Here is a 19,623-nt window from a genome sequence, read left to right on the forward strand (position 1 = left end):
TGTGCCTTGTGGACCAGCTGGCCAGTCTTAGCCGAACACCTCCCGGTCCTGACAGGCCTGCTTCCACCCACACATCCGTCTGCGTGCACCAAATGGCTTCATGGATGTGGCTGTTTTTGCTGGGGAGAGGCTTGTTTTCAAATGCAGTAACCCAAATAAATGATAGGTTACAAACAGCTTGTCCAGTGAAGGTTCCACAGTATTTCAGCCTATCAAAACTCAAGGGTTTGTTTTTACTTAGGGTGAAATCTGGTCACGTTGACATCAATGTTAAATCTTCTTTCAAAGACAGTTTTCCCAGAACAAATAAGTTTGGCAAAAGCAGCTGAGACATGGAAAAGATGAAGGAATCCCCTCTGTGTTTAGACAAATATGCACTGAGAGGTAAGCAGCAGAGCCACCCCTCACGAAATGAAAGCATTCAGCATACCACTGCCTTATTGCAGAACTCCAGTTGTTTGCTAGGGTGAACTTTGCCTCCTCATATTCATCCTCAAGGTGACGTCTCAACTTGTAATCATTAATGGACTATCTCTGTAATGGAAAGGTAGCTGTACTGTCTGGATATCGGACAGAGCTGCTTCGGGAAACCAGAAGTTCCTGAAAATGTCGAGCAGGTATCACAAAGCAGCAGCTGATGGCAATCTGGACCTCTTGAAAGAAGCCACTAGAAAAGATCTTAACACTTCAGATGAAGATGGGATGACGCCCACCCTTCTGGCAGCATACCACGGGTATCTAGAAGCTCTAGAGGTCATATGCCGGAGAGGGTGAGTGAATCCGCCTCCATTTCTCGTGAGCTTGTGGCTCAAAAGTATAATTACTGTGTATTTCTAATGCTGCTGTGACACCAGACCCAAAAGGCTGAAAAAATCCTGGTAATTTCTTTCAATGCATTGCCAAGAACTGTTTCTCCTCATTCATATGGGTTTAAGCCCAGAACCTACAAACAGGTCTGTACATGGGGTTGGTGAAGCTCTCTCTAATGGAGAAGTGGGCCAACAGCCTTTTGTGGTTATATATCTTTGGAACTGGCTTTAAAGGTAAATGCCTTGTCTGAAACTTTTTTAGCAAAAAAATCTATCTCTTTTGCTTCCTAAAGTGCAGGTACCACCAGAAGATCTAGTACTTTACAGAGGCAAGTCATGACTGATAGTTTTGAGACAGTAACATCTAAAAATGTTATTTCTCTGTTTTTTATAGTATTAGCTACTACCATCACACTAAAAATTGTAGTACTGTTTCAGAACTTGGGTAGGGTCCTTGCAAACTGAAAAAGAAAAAAAAAAAAAAAGGTTTTCTACTGTTTTTTTTTTTCTTTTTTCTTTTCTTTTCTTTTCTTTTCTTTTTTTTTTCCTAATAGTAACAGTTCTCATTTTATCATTTAAATGTACTAATTTAAAAGGTATTATACAAAAGACCATTACCTCTACATATCATCTCAGTATTTTCTCTGCTTGGAGTCTACATTTTAAACTGTGATTATCTAGCACGATTTAATAGAAGGAAATGCAGTAAATAAAATATTCTTTCTGGGATGAGATGAAGATCGACCTGCATTTTCAATCATAATAGTTTAAAGAAGATTGGAGTGAAAAGTTGAATAACTATTTGGATATATTTAATGTTCTTTTCTTAAAAAAATAGAATTGAAAATATAAAATAAAAAGGGATTTGTCATAGACTTGCTTTAAGGTTCATTGAACTCAGGTGTGGCTGTAATAGTACAATAAAAAAGACCTTTGGACTCTATAGCTATGGCTGTGTCCCCCAGGAAAAGCGAAAATAGACTGACAGTTTTTCAACTTGTATAAAGGCAGCTCCAAGGAAATACCTAGAGTCAATAAAGGTCTCTGAACATCTAGAAGACAGAATGACTACCTAATGAACAAATAACTAAGTAATCTTTTCAATATGTGGGTTAAAAATGTCTTCTACTATATATGCTCATAGAAGTCACAGCAGGTGACACAAAGATAAGAAATTTCTACGTGTTTGTTACTTAACGTATTTTTAACTCATTTTTTTTTTCAGTAGAGGACAACTTTGGGATAGTATTGCTCTCAAAATTATCAAACATATACATTCACTTCTATTTTAATCTAAGATTTCTTGCCACAATCAGTAGGCTGAGGCTGTCAGAGATATTGCTGTGTCTCAGTAGTTCTGTTGGCAGAAGCTGAACTTTGGAAGGTGTTCAATCTGTTCTGCAGTCAGGCAGTGTCTTCTGAAAAAGTATTTTAATTTTTTTAATGAAGCCATCCTTTCCTTGAAGCAAAGAAGGTTTCCTGACAAAGGCACTGAGATACAGGATATTTTTCCTCTAGTGGTTGCAGATTTTAGGACTCTGAAGCCTGCAACACAGTCAACCCTTGGAAAATGTACCAATACTAAAAATAAGCCCTTTCATCTTGTAAGAGTTTGTCTCCCAGACATTAAGAGATGTTTTCTCTGCCTGCTTTGAAGGCACATGAATGGAGGCAAGACCAAGTAGCAGATCTGCTCTCTTTTGTGTGAGCCTCCTTCATGCTTGAGAAAGCAGTGGAAGAGGAGTAAGAGATGCCAAAGTAGATGTAAAACTTTGCCCAAAGTCCCCCTGAGCTGGGAATTGACACTCTAGTTTGTGAATTGTTTGAGACTCAAAGGTTGGCAGGCTCCAGAGGGAAAACAGACCTCAAACAGCTCTGAAGGGGAGGATGGATGGCCCAGCCCTTCCAAGGCCAGGATAATGCAGACAGTTGCTAATGTGGGAATGAAGGAATCTGGCACACTTTGCAGCAGTTCTCCAGGGCACAGCCACAAAAGCAGAAATTTGTACACATAGTTTCCACATGTCTAAGTGGGAAAACTTTGATGCTCAGCTGCCACCTCCCTGTAGAAATGCCTGCACTCTCAGAGCCTGGCCTGCTCAGGCTTGCTCTTGTTTCTCAACACAAGTAGCTGCGTGCTTCAATTCTACATGGCCCCTAATCCCCCACTTGCCTGTAGCATTTTAGCTGAATTCTGATGTTCTCAGAACTGGCCTTCAGCAAATATGTTAGTGTTTTTAATTTTGGAGACATTCATTGACAGAGACCAACACCTGAAGGAGATTTTGTGATAGTATGTACAATTTCATCCACGGTACAACTGCCATGGAACAGATATCCAAGACTTTGCAAAATTTTCCAAGGTTATTAAAGGCTTTGGGATACTGTGGTTGCCTGACCTGTTGGTCACATATGACCCAAGTTTTGATCAGAACCATGGCTGATGTTGATCCCACCAAATACGAATGAACAGATTCAAGCCAATTCTAGCCTGCAAGCAGTAGCTCAATGTGAAGTCAGTGCAAGAGTTAAAAAGTTCTCTGGCTTTAAATTTTATTGAAAAGTCATGGTATTTTGTTTTCAAATGAGCTTCTGCTTTCCAAACCCCATGAGTAAAAGAAGCTTAAGGAGAACAAAAGTGATGAAGAAAAACAATAGCATCAGCCTCAGCTTAATCCAGCAGCAATGGAGAGAAATGTGTAATCAGGGCTTTACTCCTAATCATTTACCTATTACCTACCAAAGAAGTGACTGTATGGACACAATACGTATGCATCACTGCGATCACTGAAGAATCCTCCTAATATTGTCCTTGTGTTTGACAAACAAAAGGAAAGAGTCACCCAAAAGCCTCTAAAATATTCTGCCCAGGAGCAGTTGAAACAGTTTTGCAACCAGTTCCAATGAGTATAAGTCAAAGCCTGCTTTCAGCAGTCTGTGGCAGAGTAGGCAGGGCTGCGGCCTTTTGCCTGTATACCCAGTGCTTGAGGTAAGTAGCACCAATCGGCGCAGCACTGATCTCCAGGATGGAGCTAAGCTGACTCATTTTGTTTGTGCTGTAGTCCTCACAGCAAAGCTGAGGTAAATATTTACAATTTATTCAGTTCCACTGCAGTGTTATGCTTGGGTACGTCCAGCTCACTCTGTGCTATTTTCCTTCTCAGAGGTGATCCAGACAAATGTGACATCTGGGGAAGCACTCCTCTCCACCATGCTGCTTGCAATGGTCACATCCACTGTGTTTCCTTTCTGATCAACTTCGGTGCCAATATATTTGCTCTGGACAATGACCTCCGCACTCCTCTTGAGGTGGCTGCCAGCAGAGATCGCCATGAATGTGTCAGAATCCTGGACAAAGCTGCCACGGAGCAGAACCTGCTGAACCCAAAGAAGGTAGCCAAACAAAAAGCCCAGGCCCAGAGGAATGTGGAGAAACAAATTAAGGAATGTGAGAAGCGACAAGAGAAACACCAACATGAAATGAACAGGAATTATATGAAAGAAAATGTTGACACAGTAACCTCTTCCAAAGGGACACACTCTAGGGTAAAGATACCCAGTCTCTTCACTTCAAATACAACAACTCCTTTCTCCAAAAATCTGAAAGACACCTTCAAACTGAGGACAAAAAAGACAGCTGGTAGCACAAGAAGCCAGGAAACACAAAGCAATGGCCAAGCAGATGAGAAGGATAGGAGAAGTGTGATGCATTTATTTGATGAGAAAGAAGAGGATGAATTACTAAATGACAATGACAGTCGGCTCTCTATTTTCCAGAGGCCAGGTCTTGGCAAGATCGTATTTGGAAGGAATTTGGCTGCAGATGTAAATCCTGGAATCATGTTTCCTGAGAAAGAAGTCATAAGCTTTAAAATGTCCAGTGAACTCTTTCAGAATGAAAGTGCTGAGAATGACAGGGAAGATGATGTTGAAAATGGTGCTGATATCCCTTGGCAGGAGGAGGAAGGCATTTGGGATGATGAGGAAGCAGAAAACACACCCCTTGAGGTATTTCTGGCATCCCAGATGCTGGATGAGTTTCTTCCAGTCTTCATGAGGGAAAAAATTGATTTAGACACCCTGATGCTATGTTCTGATGAAGATCTACAAAGCATTCAGATAGAGCTGGGGCCAAGAAAGAAGGTTTTGAATGCTGTGAATAAAAGAAAACAGGCTCTCAAGAACCCTGGAAAGACTGTAGATACTTGCTTATAAATTAATGTACCTGTTGCTGTAACCTGCACACTGATTATCTTTTCCTGATTCAAAATAGAATGCAGTTCTTTTCAAACATCTGCTAAAATGGAAGGCAAAGAGGTTACCAATTGCTTTAGGTGGTATAGCAAGGTCAAAGACATAGATGGCTATGGTACACAGGATTTTAATTCAAGCACATTCTACCAAAAAGAACCGATGTGAAGGTAAAAAAAAAAACTAAAAGCTTTAGATTCAAAGCTTTTTCTCCCTTCTTATGGAGATTGGATTTCTTTTTGTCTGAATAACTTAAAATATTATTGAAGGCCAGACATAGCACATTCTTTATTAAAACCCTTTCTTTCTTCTCCAAAACCACAAAAAAAAAAAAAAAAAAAAAAAAAAAAAAAAAAAAAAAAGCATTCCCAAAGCTCGAGAGCTTAGAGTTTAGAGTTTTCTCCATTCACTCATTCACTTCTGTTAGGTTGCTACAAACTGCCTTTCCTGGTAGTGATGGTATGCTAGAAGGCGAATCTGAACCTTGATTTCAGCTGTGGCTTATTGACTCTTATAACTGCTGAATTAATATAAATATGAGTAATTTACAGCAAGTTTTGTGTTCTTGTCAGTCAGGCTTCTTGCTACTGCATTTATATTAATTTAAAAATATATGAAGTACCTTGCCAAGAGATGTTTGGTGTGAGTTGCATGTTCTTTTCTCTTGTATCACTACACTGGACCCATTTGCCAGCATCCATCATGTCCTAAGTGACATCAAGATGCAATCCATTTAACTACAATAATCTGAGGTTTTATTTTCAATATTTTTGATCTTTTCTATGTCCTCAGCTTGGCTCGTACAGGGTGCTTTTGTCATGCAAAGTCACAGAAATGAGGGCTTTTTCATCCAGCATTTTCTGTTGGTCATTTTCAGCCTCAGCCTGAAAATGGCATGTAACTGGGTACATATACACTGAGCCTAAATAAAGGGAAAGAGAAAGAAAACAATACACTGCTTCTGTGGAAGCTCCTGTTCTTTACAGTCCATCTGGAGGCACCCAGATCAGGCTTCTCTTCATCTGTCTTGGACCTATTCCCTTGGGAAGCCAGCACTATCTGACATGAATTAATCATTCCTGTTGTCCTGTGAATCTAATAAGGCTTTTGTAGTAGCCATGCTCTGGCTAACATCTCACATTTTAGAAGCACAATTATTAACAGGACTTTTACCTTTAAATCTCCTTTTATATCTTTCTATCGTATATATCTATCTATGATTTCTTCCTTCAGAGTGCACTCAATTTATGGACATTTATCAATCATTTATCTATTTCTCATGGTTCCTTCTTTCCACATCTCATTTCTTTAATTTGTTCACTGTGATTGCTTTTCTTGGCTGGACTTTATTCTGCATTCTTTTCTCCTTGGATTCCTGTACTTCAGCACATTGATATTTTCTCCTATTAAGCAGTCACATCAAAATCTTATGCTGTGCAACCTCAAGTGACTGCTGTGTTCAGCACAGTAATTAAAGCAGACAGCATCCCTCAGCCTCTGTGTTATTAACCTGCTGGGGTGTTTTGGTTTTGGCTATGAAACACCCAGATTTTTAACAAAACAAGAAGCAAATGACGAACTTTTTGTATTCATGGGTATGTGACAAGTGGATTTTGAAGGGTCAAACCCTATCATTCTCACTCACACAACTGCAGTAAAAGTGCAGGGCGGTTTGCTCGACTAGGCCTACAACCCCATTCCCCATCCTGCTCTACCCCATAAGCTATACAGCCATTTATTTTGTATCATTCAGGATAGGCACTCTCCCCCCCAGTCAGCCCCTCCATTTAGCTGCCTAAACAAAAGTTTGTGACCTTCCTACAACTCACCATCACTGAAAGGTGTTGCTCACGGAGGACCTGGTTAGTGGCTGCCCTTACAACAGAGCAGCTCCACCCCTGGGGAGCCACCACTGCTATTCTGTCAGGGACTAGTGCGGAAACAAGAAAACGGTCTTTGAACTGTTCTGTGCAGTTCTAAGGCAGCCCCTGCACTGCTGGCCAGAGTGCAAGGCAGAATTACTTTGTGGCAAAGGTAGAACAAGCCACTCCTTGCAGGTGTGGGTGGCTGAGGACAGTGCAAGAGCCACAGCCTCAGTGCTAGGACATCTGTGTCACTGCTGGGAAGCCAGGCCTGTCCCCACCCTGCTGCCAGCCTCAGCAGAGCAGGGGGGAGATCCCTCCTATTCCTCCCAGCAGCCACAGAAGCAGCAAGCCCAGCCTCACTGCTCTGCAGCTCCCCTGACACAAGGTTGAGACTACATCCGCACTGCTCTGAAGGCTTGTCACTAGTACAAGGTGGTGAGCATAACGCACCCTTAAAGCCAGACTTTAAACTGCATTGGATCCTCCAGGGAAATATTTTCCAAGATTCTGTTAAGTATGCAGGTGCCTCTGGCTGATCAGAGTCAAATGGAGTACCCATAAAGGCACCTGGAGAAATTACATTTTAGGAATACCAGATGGGGAGAATCTCTGAATTGCACTGAAAATTTTCTCTGCATATTCATCTGTAAACCTGCTTAACTGCTGAGAACCCTGACAGTCAGAGCGAATGGCTCAGACTACCTGCACATAACTTGGTTGATGCAGTTGTCACAAGCATGCAGTGTGTTTCAGTGTGTCCTTAGGCACCTGCAGTAACTACAGAGCCAGCAGATAGAGCACAAGATCTACAGAAGACCTTTGTCCTTCTAGAGCTGCATGTAGAAGCTGAAGTCCCCGAGAACCCCCCCTGGATTTTTAGGCAACTGAGTAAGCCCCAACATAGCAGCCATTTTAAACTCAACTAAAATACTCCCTGCCCTTTTCTTGCAGGGTGGTCTTGGAAATTGGCTTCTGGCAGAGAACAGTCATGTTGAACAACAGAGGGGAAAAAAACAGTAAGAATACTCACATTTCATTCCCCCCCCCCCAACCATGTTCTGCTGTTTCCCTAGTGTTTTTCACCACCCTGTTTCTTCTATAATTTGGAAACATTTAAATTAGTGAATCCTAGATCTCACTCCTTAGTAACATTAATACAGCACATTTAATGAGAGATGTGCATCACATGTGATCTTATGGTCCAATCCAAAGCCAAATTGTAAAACCATGGGATCTCACACAAACACAGCTCTGCCAACTACAAGAATTTATTTCCTTAAGGATTTATTACTCCTGATGTCTGTCCAGTGCAGAGGAGGGAATGTACAATGCAGGACAATGACTGCAAAACTGAGCATCACAATAGAGCAGAGCAGTCTGTCTGTTTTTCCCTTTACATTGTGATCACATTTACTGTAACAGCAGTCAGTGCAACAGCTTACTTTCCTCCTGATCTTCACAACAAACACTACCCAGAACAGACAAACAATGGATAAAAAAACGAAAGTCGAACGGCAGTAGCTATTTATTTTTAACATAAATCCAAGTTACACAAATCTTGAGACAGTAATCTGTAAGAGAAGAAAACATGGAAATTAAGACTATTTTTTACCCTTACCCCACCCCCAAAAATCTAAGACAACATACAAGCAACTTCCATTATAATTGAATTGAATCCTCTTCAAGAATTCAGAAGTAAAATGCTGAAGCCAGGCTCCCAGACCCTCCTATTGCCAAGGAAAGCTGGGAACACTGTTTTCAGACTCAGGTCTTTGGACTGGCTCTATCTACTTTTTAAAGTGCATAGTCTGTAGATGAGTACATGTGAATATAAACCGTATGTCTGCTTCCCAAACACGGTACCTCATCTGAAATTACAAATTTTTATCCATACAGGCACAGAACTTGGACAATATTCTTACAAATAGTAAGTGCAAGTGTCCATACAGTTCCTGAAGATAGAACACCTAAGGCTGTCACATTTGCCTCATGCTAGTGGAGTTCTCCATCACTGAAGTAACAGGCTCAGCCAACACACATTTCTGAATGCTTCATGAATGACACAAAGAAAAAGACATGTCTAAAAATACACAGGTAACTTTGCTATAATTAAAAAGTGTAAAATATAGTAGAGAAATATCTGTTCTTGTTTCCACTGATATAAACAAGATCAGTGGAATTACATTTTTATCCTCGTGAACACATCCTTTAGCCCCATTCACTTACTGGTCTGGTATCCTTCCATCCTGAAGTTGTATACATTACAAACTCTGCCACTTACTAGCTTTTCCAACTAATTTACACCAAGCTTATAATTTGGAGTATTACTTATGCCACATCTGCACTGTACTCATTAACATCTTCTACACTTACTTGAGCACCATCAGAGGCTGTAACACTAACTGCTTCTGAACCGCCTTCCTCTTGCTCCATTTATTCTATGTCATCTAATCCTTCCACAGAAGGAAGGAATAGCCTACATGAAATAATATGCAAGATGAAATAAAATTTCACAAGGCACAACTCTAGCTTGAGACAGGAATTTGTTTCCAGGGCAATGGCTATTTTTCAGATGCTCAATCTTTCATAAGGCAGTTGCATAACAGCACAGAACTGGAACTTCTGTAGAATGTCCCTGGGCTCCTCTTTCAAGAAAGGATCATTGAAATTCCTGCTCCAGCAAATACCCACTGGCATGAAAGAACAATTACCAAATGATGCATGGTACAGCCAAGATGAAAATATTTGCCTGTATACTTGAAGTTTATCCCACTGAACTCAGCATTGTTTCAACCTTCAAGAAACTTAGAAAACAACTTACAAACACAATAGATTAACAGGAAAATCTCCCAAGAGAATACAGGTAAAAGTTAAGTCAAAAAACATTTTTAGTGCTCACATTTTGGATGACTCCTTGCAACAAGAAAAGTGCAAAACTCCAAACAGGAATGTACTAAAAAAGGTACTGCATACAGTTTTCTCACAGTTAAGATGTACATAACAGCAGCTCCAATTTTGCACTCTTTGAGCCTTCCTGAGCCAGGTCTTTTACGGAAGCAAATCTAACCATAGGGAAGATTTGGAAGATTTTAACCATCATTCTTCATAAAGAAGTCCCACTCAGGAGCGTGCTCTTAAATGGAAATCAATTGTATCTGAGGGCAGGAAGTGAGGGCTGTCGGGGGCTGGAAGTAAGGATGGTGACTTCTAGACCCCAGCCTGAGCTGGAAGGGAAGATGCATGCTTGAGCCTAGGTGGGCTGTGTCCCCAGGAGAGACTGAAGACTAGGTAACTGCCCATGCAATAACAAAACCACAGTGGTATTTGAAGTACCATCACAGTTAAACGTCAAACTCTGTTCTCTGAACTGCTGTCTTCTACCCTGTAGGAATTACCCCTCTAGAAGCATGAAATCTACCCCCAGGTTCCCGCTACAGAAATAATTAAGGAGGAAATGCACTGATTCCAGAATTATACCAAAATACATAAATACCTGTTAATGTCAATGCAAATATCTAACACTTGGCATTTACATGAGATATATTTACTAATAATACTGAAGGTATCTAACACTTGTCATTGGAAAACACGTGACAGTTTACTTTTCATTCTTGAAAGTTGTAGAAGGGCTGCATTCAGACAGGATTGCTGCCCTTCTTGTTAACAAAAAATCCAAGGAAACGAAGTGCAAATTATTTTCTTCATATTTTATGGCCTTGTTGGCATCGTAGACTTCCCTCTTTAGTTAGCAGCTGACCAGGAATCATAAACAAATTTTGCTGCTACTGTATCTTCAACCGCCATCCCTGAAAGAGAATTAGTCATCTTCAAACAGTGCTTCAGCTGTATTAAATAATACAGCTTCAGAAGGAAAGAGAAAGACTTACAAAGTTATCTAATTGGACAGGAACAGGATTAACTCCCCAACCCAAACACCTGCAGTGTTATGTTCAAAGTTATTGCCACCATGTAATTGTGTGTCTGATATGAAGTTAATGTAATAGCAGGAATCTCATTTTCTGATTCAGTGTTCACATCACAGTTTGACCCTTTCAGATACATCATACAGCTCAGAACATGGTAACTCATCACCACTCCTGTTCCTTTCCCCGAACAGCAGCCACAACACTACAGTGCACTGACACATTATCTGTAGGTTGGACAGACTTCAGAGGCATGACAACAAGACATTCATGTTGGGGCTGCCTTAATAAACATTGCATTCATTTTTCAATAACTGTGAAATGGAAAAGGTACTTTTCCTATTGTTTGTTTGCTTTCTTATCTCTTTTCATTACATCAGTCCTGCTAAATCAATAAAAAGAGAAAATGCAAATCACAGTCTAGTTCCTTTTGTAGAACGTGTTGCCACTGCAGTTTTAAAGATGATCAGCAGTTTTCCCACGCATCGGGGACCTAATAAATAACAAGGCATTGTCTTCTGTCAGGCTTGCACACAGGAGGGGCTTACCTAGTGATTTAAAGACCGTTGTTTTCTCAGGCAGGGCTGGTTTTGTACCTTTCAGTACCTCTCCCAGCTCAGCAAAAATCTCCGCCTGTGAAAAAAAAAATAATACATATTTATACAGAAATGTAATATTCATATGTACATTAAAACTTTTTTTTTCCTGAGTGACTTCAAATGAAACCCCTCCAGTTCTGCTATCCCATAACTGATTCCTTCCTGTTGAAAAGCAGACCAGTATTCATATCAATAATACAGAAACTGGAAAGAAATCTCAGGAAAGTGGAATGCTTTTCAGAGAAAGACCATTTGTCAGTTTCCTCAGTAAATAAGCTTTTCAGAGTGGATAGCTTGTTACCTATCCAACAAAAGAGATGGGGCTTCACATACCTTACTTGATCTGACCCTCAGAAGTGGAAACCATATTTGTTCTGTACAAATATTAAAAGAGAAGAAGAAAACTCCAATAAACCTAAAATAGTCTCTTCCCATCAAACTTCTGCAAATCAGTAACTGCCTGCTTGGCTTCTGTCATCCAGTCTCTAGGGGCCAGATTTGTGTCAGTCACACTGAAATCTTATGCGAAAGTTACAGGTTTTAACAAGAAGATTTGAAAAATATGCAACTACCACCAAATGGTGCAGGAAATGTCCAGCTTTCAAAACAATACTTTGTACACAAAGACCAATGCTGAAAATATGCTAACGCCATATGGTGCCATGTAATGGTTAATAATGAATGCACATGGTTCTGTCAGAGAAAGTCCCTCATTTAAAAAAGCCTCACCTTTGATAATATAACATCTCCTGATTCAGTAAGAGCAGCCTCTCTGGAATCCACAAACAGAACAGAATTCTTCATCAGTTCATCATCCAGTTCTCGCCAGTCTGGTCTGCTTGCTCCAACAGCTGAGACAATAAAAGTAATGAACTTGGGAAGAACGTTTAAAGTGAATTCAAAACATGTTTTGTCCAAAAGACATGTGTGAACTAACAATGGACATTACTGTGGAAATATAATATACAGTCTCACATTGTCACTGATGACATGCTCATTGGTTTAAAAAACAAACAAACAAATAAAGATGCACCTGAACAACTGGTAAAGGCTGGGATTTCTCTCAACCTGGCCTCAGCTGTAATGCCGAGGTGTATATGGCCCATTTCTGTAACGTGCTGACTCCTTAAATTTCCATTAGTGTCAGTTAAAGATTACATTGCATCCAACCCTCCAAAAGCATTACCCTTATTAAAACATACAGCAACCTTGACCTCTAGTCAGATAGATGGTGCTGCTGACAAAGGTCTTGTAATCCTCGTAAGCAAACCCTGGACTACTGGAACCAGTAAGTCATTGCACTTCAACCTGCTGAAGCATTAAGCTGCAACTCTCTGTGAAGCAGATCTCACAGAACTGAGGTTCTTCGCTGGCACTGTTTCCATCTCTTTGGTAGAATGGTCAAACTGCTCCTACCAAGTAATGCTAAGAAGACAAAGGGGAGATAGCACTCTTAGCCCTTCCTCATCACATATATTTCTTGTATGGATGTGAAACTGTACGTGTAAGTACAAAACAAACAAGCCTTTGTTAACAGCACTGAGCATGACACCAGTACTTAACTGTGACATAATTATTCTTTTCTGCTTACAGAAGGCACCATCAGAACAGACCACAATCATTTGGCAAAGCAACTCAGGGAAGATAATCTTAAGGTTAAACAGACTACATCTCTTCTGCAGACAGTGGCCTCAGTTTCCGTGACTGCCAACTTAAACGATGGTGGCTGTTTATGTGTCACACCAAAACTAAGTTAACTAACAAAGCTTCTCTAAAACATTTTATATTTGCCAGAAGATTATCCTTGGCCAGACACTCTGGGTAGCTGAGGCATAAGAAAACTATCTCCCTTTGTCCATTATCTTTTGCACCCTCCTCCTCTTTCATCAGATCATTGCCAAATGACCTGAATTTTATCGTCCTTCAATTTGATCCAGACTGCATTCATGTTACATGTCTATAGAGACAAATAAGATTTGAACAATCCCTCATTTATCCTTAACAGATCAGAAACAAAGTAGTTTGCAGCAAAGACCTGAACAAGTAGACAGCTGAATTTTACTAACCAAGATTTTTAAACTTACAGCTTCTATCATCTCCTTGTAACACTGTAAGTAGTACAAAAAGAGCAGGTTATACACAGCTAGAGAAACTAAAGAAGTTAAACTGCTTGATTTGTCTTAAGTACAGAAAGATCATTACAAACTTTTCATAGGTTAATGAAAGTTTTACTGTAGTCAAACGTTTTCTAGAAGTGTCTGACCGTTACGGAATAACAGATTCCATGTTGCCTGAATGCCTAAATGGAGAAAGAAAAAGAAGACAAAGAAAGGAAAAGGTTTTTTGTGTATGTGTCTCTTCAGTGACTGTAGATCTTAATTGATTTTGGTTGTACTTCTGACTACCATGCCGTGACATAACACAGACAGCATTCAATGATAAAGGACTAAACTGAGTTTGAAAATTGGTAGGATGCTGCTAGAATGTGGGAACTTACTTTAAATCGTCCCCTTTGACAAGTCGCTTTTGTCTCATTACCGTGCCATTTGGAAAGTTCACAAGGTCATCTGAATTAGGCGCACAATTAAAAAAATAAACAAATCTCACCACATCCAGAAACTCCGAACAATAAGGTGGTAACATCACAAAAAGACAGGAAAAAAAAAAACAAAACCTCCCTATAATGAGAGGTCAAACTATGAGGTTCTTACTTGGTTATTGCATTTATTATTTTTTTTTTAAACTCCAGTAAAAATCAATGTGATCAGCCCCAAAATGAACAAATAGAGGAGCTTATGAAAGTGGATGAAGGAAGGATGAGTGCTACCAGCAAAACAACAGACTGAGCAGGAATCACTTTGGAAATAACATTTTTGTATGGGCTATTTAAATGGAGAGCAAGTGAACATGAAATAACAACACAGTAGCAAAAATGGTGTATGTGAACATACATGATAATAAATATGTCCTTAAATGATGAGAACATAGCATACCATTGATATGGGCACCTGGTTTTACCCACTCTCCAAATAAAATTGGTGTTGTTGCCATGGTGACTGTTATAATCACATCAGCCCCTGTAACTGCCTCCTGAGCAGAAGAGCAGACCTGCACCGGACCATTAACTGAGTTAGCAAACTTCACGGCATTCTCTTTTGTGCGATTCCATATCCTGACCTTCAAGGAAGAAAGAAAAAACAGATCAGCCTGGAGAGTTTCTCCTTGTTGAAACAGAATAGACTGTTTCAGTTTTCAGTCACATCAATCCTAAACTTTTTTTTTCCCCCTTTAACATTGCCACCATATAAGTGAGAAAATTCCATGGGTGGGCAGCTACATTTGAATTGGCTTTTTTGCAATGCCAGAGTAACAGCTCCTTGTCAAAACGTATTTATAAAACACAAGGATTTCCAATAAATACATTTAATGGAAAGTCACAGAAAGCTCACCCAAACATGGCATACATAGTAAGATTTTCTCAGGGAAAAAAACACCATCTGAAACATGACTTTGTTTCCAACACACTTGGACCAACATTTGAGCAAGAAATTTTACAGGTGTTCAGAGTATTATTGTGTTCTGCGTAAACAGGATCAAAAACACTGTTAAACTCTGAAGTGAAACTTTGTCTGTAGCATGTTTTATTTATAAAATATCCTCCTGAAATATCACAGACAAAAAAGAATGTGCCCTGTTGTGTCCATTACCTCTTTAAATGTAAACAACTCCATGAAGATTTCATAATGGCTATATGCTTGAACGCCAGCTCCCAAAATACACAGCACTTCTGCAAAAGCCGGCATTAACAACTGAGCGGTATCAAACATACAAAAAAAGCATAGGTAAGACAATATATTAACAGATAAGAAATAGGTATCAATATACTACAAAAAGAAAGCAGTAATCTTAATCCATTTAAACAACAAAAAATGGTTTTATGCAAAAGCTAGTATTAAATTCCTAGTAATAGAAATAAATATTCAATAACCACTATATATGTATATATATATCTATATGCACACAGATACATACAGTAATGCAAAAGCTAGCGTCAATAGCACCAAAGTATCCTTTGGCTTGATTCTGGATTTTAATTGTTCACGTTTGTTAAGTTCGAAATTCAGACTTAACATCCAACAGCGTGAACCAACGTAGATTCTGGGGCCTTAGCACACACTACTATTAGTATAATGTATCACATCTTTGGGATTAATCAAGTGTAAAACTGTAGTGTTGATGTTCTGTACTGGCTGAAAACAAGCATTACTTTCAGGTTCCTCTCACCCCTTGTTTTTTGTCTTTTCTCCTACACTGCCCATGTCCACATTTGAAGTTGTGAAAGCAGTGGGCCCTTTCAACGTTTTTCCTCATACATAAAATATTTCCCCAGATACCCTGTACTGCTACACGTATTTATTCTGTATCCCAAAACACAACGATCTCTAGATCTAGACACAACAGATGGTGAAACTCCTGATTTACAAGTCTGAGAAAGGAATTTTCTTAAAAACTGTATCTATGCACCATGTACTGCAAAAACAGCAATGTGAAAAACAAGATTGAAATGCAGACTTATGGCTGTTTTTGGTTTTCTGGTTTAGTTTTTGCCTGTGATTCACCACTATTTGGCAAGGGAGAAGAGAGGGTTGCTGGAGTCCAGCCCTAAGCTATCCTTGTGTCTTGTTTATGCATTTGCTGTGGCCACTCACTTCTGTATAAAAAGCTTTTGAACTGTGTAGGCTCTCAACACTTATTCTGCTGTAAGAAAATTGAAAAAAATCTCATTGATCACATTTTTCAGTAGCAAGAACTCTTTTTAATGTTTCTTTCAAAGACACAGAAGCACTTATTTCAAAGGTTCCTTGCATAAAAGCACTGGGTCTTTAAAAAGTGAATGCCATAAAGGGGACAAGATGACAACTATGAGCTAAACTCAAACACTCCTGAATAATTCCCAAAACAGCAGACAATAATGAAGGGTCTGATCGTGAAGTCCCTTTAGCAGCCAAACTCCTTTGAGGCCAGCAGAGCCCTGACTGTGTAAAAACTGTTAGAACCGTCTAAGTAGAAAATAGATTAAATGAATGAGGTCCTCTAACCTAATGTTTGAGGAATCCATTGTAAATTGTTCTGTCCCTTGGGAAGCTCTTGGGGACAGGTTCTTCACTCCAATTTTATGTCAGTTTAGTTCTATTGCCATGGATAGATTTAGGCTGGCATGAAGACAGCCACTAATGAAGTGGTGAGGTCAGCCTTCGGTCTGATGTAAAGCTGACAGGTGAAAAACAAAAGTACCTTTCAGCTCTGGCCCTCTTCTTACTGCCTCGTTCTCTGAGGTGAACACTAAAATACTGCTATACAATGGAAGGTGACTTGCTCTCTACCCAGTGCTAGGGGCACAGCCAAATATTGTTTTAAAAAAGAATTTGACAGCAACAATTTCCAACTGAAACAATGTAAAGCAACATACACTAAGATTTACATCACCTGTCTTTCAGACACTGAAGTTTATGGTTGTAGTCAGGGCTAGTCATCTGGACATCGTACAGTGACAGAGAAATTGACCAACAGATACCTCTGGACAAGTCTACCAACTATTATAGACATCACCTGTCTTAAGAGGACCCACACTGCCCCCCTTTTTCTTCTTTCTCCAGGTCCAATGAAACTCACCTGTACTGGCCTCATAGCAGAAAATACACATCTAAACAAAACTGAATACGTTACCACAGCTTTATCACCCAATGCCATAAGAAGCATGTTAAGACAAGCACAGGAGAAACAAAAAATCAGAGGAAACCAAAGCAAACTCCCTGAAGAATGCAGAATGAAGCACAAAAACACAGCACAGATTCCTCGTGCCATTACATACAAAATTTTAAAGCCAAACACAACTCACAATTAAACGAGAAAATAGTGCTTTAAGTTTTCCCTGAAGGTACGTACGTTATTTCTAACTTGAAGTAAATTGACACACAGTGAAAGACACGTCACTCTCTCTAGTTACTTGATATATATAAATAAATGTGTGTATGTGTGTGTGTACATATATATATATGGTGGTGATAACACCACAAACAGAGTCCATTCTGATTTAGGAAATAGAAGACATACCTTGGTAGCTATTGCAGAAACTGCTGCGGTTCGTTTTGCTGTAATAACACTGCCATCTAGAACCTTTTAAAAAAAAAAACAAAATGAGACTGAAACAAACAGTGAAAACATGTATAAAGGCCCAATATTTTCACCAAGTTGTGAATTATATGCATTAAGTTATATTAAGGGCACAGACAAAAATATAAAGGTCAGTAATTAGTACTACAGCAACCACAAAGCACATGAAGCCCATGTACAAAGTGGGCAGATCGTCTGCTTATTCCAGTTCTTTCATGCCCTTCCACCAGCACAAATTGAGTGAAAAATGGTCAAATCTGAGCTACTCCTAACTCACATGCAGGTGCACTTCACTTCCTTGGTTTCCAGTATAGGGACTGATACAACTGCAATACTCTGCACTCTGGTACAATCAGGGACCAGCTCAAGCTGGCAGTAATTCTTGAGCTGCACTGCTTTATCCTGTAATAGAAGGGTGACAGAGAACCATGGAACTCCTTGTGCGTGTATCATGCATGGGAGGACATTCCAGTCTCAAAGTGTATTAACTGCTATGTATAAATGATTTTTGGGCCTTTAAGACAAAGGATGTTTTTTCAATACAGTGGAGAATGAAAAGCTATTATACTTTTCATGACCAGTTTTTGTCCTTTAATAATCACCATTACAACAGTGTAATTTTTAAGAATGTTGGCCATTTTAATTATTAATTAAAAAAAAAAAAAAGACCATGAATACTATTCCCTTTGATACCAATTGCATTTCTCTTTAGATTTAGGCTTAAGATGGTGCAAGATTCTTCAATAAGCAAGCCTTTTTCCTTCAAAATTCAAGGTAAACATTTCCAGATCATCTCTCTCTTCTAGTCACCCTGAGAGCCAACAGACTCCCTTCAAATCACAAATTACAGTAAACAGCTGACAAAAGGACACAGAGTACTGTTTAACACGCATGAAAGATGTAAGACCTCCAGCCAAATTCCAATTAGGCACAAACACATTTTAATAATGATAAACTTACACCAGTTTACACCAGTGAAGTTCAATGTCTACAAATTAAAAGGGAAAGCTGGCAGAACATTCACAGAGGAGAATGCAGAAGTGTTGCACTCAACTCACAGCTTTTAAAGAGCCGTTGGTTGGGTCAAACAAGAGGACAGTCGCTTGGTGAGAGGGAACAGAAGAATCTTTCTTGTGCTCATAAAAAGTCACCAACTTGGTTGTCAGAGCATCGTCTGCAGCGCTGTAAGCAGGCATAACTCCCAGGTACCTTTCAAAGAGGATTACTTAATTTCAGCATCAGAGTCACCGAAACGGTTAACATCAAGCGCTTACGGGGAAGTTAATCAACAACTGGGTACCACCACCTTTCCCCGACACTTTGATTTCACCCATCCCTCTCCTTCCCCGCGGTGGACCCGACCTCCTCCCTCTGACAGCGGCCACGGGAAGCATCACCCCCTGCCCGGCCCGCTCCCCTGGCAGCCCGGGGAAGCCGCCCCGCTCTCCTCACCCGCCGTGAGGCCGCACCGGCACCACGGCGCGCACCGGCTGCACGACGCCCCCGGCTGCTCCGGCCGAGAAGTTGCCCAGGGCGGCCTCCAGCGCCGGCAGCAGGAGGCTGGCGCGGTGCAGGTGCTTCTCCACCTCGTCGCTGCCGATGAAGACGGGCGGAGCCGAGCCCATGGCGAGCGGTGGGGCCGAAGCACCAGGCAGAGACACGGGGCTGAAGCACCGGGCTCTGTCCCCACGACCGCCGCTAAGTACCCGGCGGCTGCCACCGCCCCCCGCCCCTCAGCAGCGCCGCCCCGCGGGCCCGGCCTCCCCCTCCCTCAGCCCCCCGCGCCCGGTCGCGCGTCCCGTAGTCCTCGCCCGCTGCAGAGGCGCTTCGCACCCCACACATAGAAACAGCGGGCGGTGAAACGGCCCCGCTGGGGCTTAAGCGAGCTCCAGAACCCCGAGAACGGCCGCTGGTCCCCCTCGGACACTGCCAAGAGACGGGGCGGCTGCGAGCGCCACCGAAGAGCCGCGCCATGGCTCGCTTCGGGCCCCCACAGCCACAA

The 19,623-nt window shown here is 40.8% G+C and overlaps 2 protein-coding genes across 2 annotated transcripts; one reads left to right on the forward strand and one right to left on the reverse strand.

Annotated features, from left to right (window-relative positions):
- Positions 1-380: 380 nt before the first annotated feature.
- ANKS4B (ankyrin repeat and sterile alpha motif domain containing 4B) lies at positions 381-9,278 on the forward strand. Its single transcript, XM_082772166.1, has 2 exons — positions 381-770; positions 3,974-9,278. The coding sequence occupies exons 1-2, from the start codon at positions 607-609 to the stop codon at positions 5,022-5,024; spliced, it is 1,215 nt and encodes a 404-aa protein (XP_082628292.1). The 5' UTR covers positions 381-606; the 3' UTR covers positions 5,025-9,278.
- A 149-nt stretch (positions 9,279-9,427) lies between these two features.
- On the reverse strand, positions 9,428-19,340 carry CRYM (crystallin mu). The gene is made up of 8 exons (XM_082772167.1): positions 19,074-19,340; positions 18,680-18,830; positions 17,562-17,624; positions 15,155-15,256; positions 14,441-14,624; positions 12,177-12,298; positions 11,397-11,481; positions 9,428-10,731 (listed from the first exon to the last, which is right to left on the reverse strand). Exons 1-8 carry the CDS (start codon positions 19,244-19,246, stop codon positions 10,667-10,669), a joined length of 945 nt encoding a protein of 314 aa, XP_082628293.1. The 5' UTR covers positions 19,247-19,340; the 3' UTR covers positions 9,428-10,666.
- Between the last annotated feature and the right edge of the window lie 283 nt (positions 19,341-19,623).

The sequence above is a fragment of the Aythya marila genome (genome assembly GCF_965140915.1).
Source record: "Aythya marila genome assembly, chromosome: 15".
Taxonomy (NCBI): Eukaryota; Metazoa; Chordata; class Aves; order Anseriformes; family Anatidae; genus Aythya; species Aythya marila.

Bases quoted from the DNA above. Each gene is read 5' to 3' on its own strand.
- ANKS4B (XM_082772166.1), top strand. From the start codon at position 607: ATGTCGAGCAGGTATCACAAAGCAGCAGCTGATGGCAATCTGGACCTC. The intron at 771-3,973 runs GTGAGTGAATCC...TTTCCTTCTCAG, and splicing joins GAGGTCATATGCCGGAGAGG to AGGTGATCCAGACAAATGTG.
- CRYM (XM_082772167.1), bottom strand. From the start codon at position 19,246: ATGGGCTCGGCTCCGCCCGTCTTCATCGGCAGCGACGAGGTGGAGAAG. The intron at 15,257-17,561 runs GTATGTCTTCTA...GATACCGCTCAG, and splicing joins TTTCTGCAATAGCTACCAAG to TTGTTAATGCCGGCTTTTGC. The intron at 12,299-14,440 runs GTATGCTATGTT...TTATTGTCTCAG, and splicing joins ACCAGGTGCCCATATCAATG to CTGTTGGAGCAAGCAGACCA.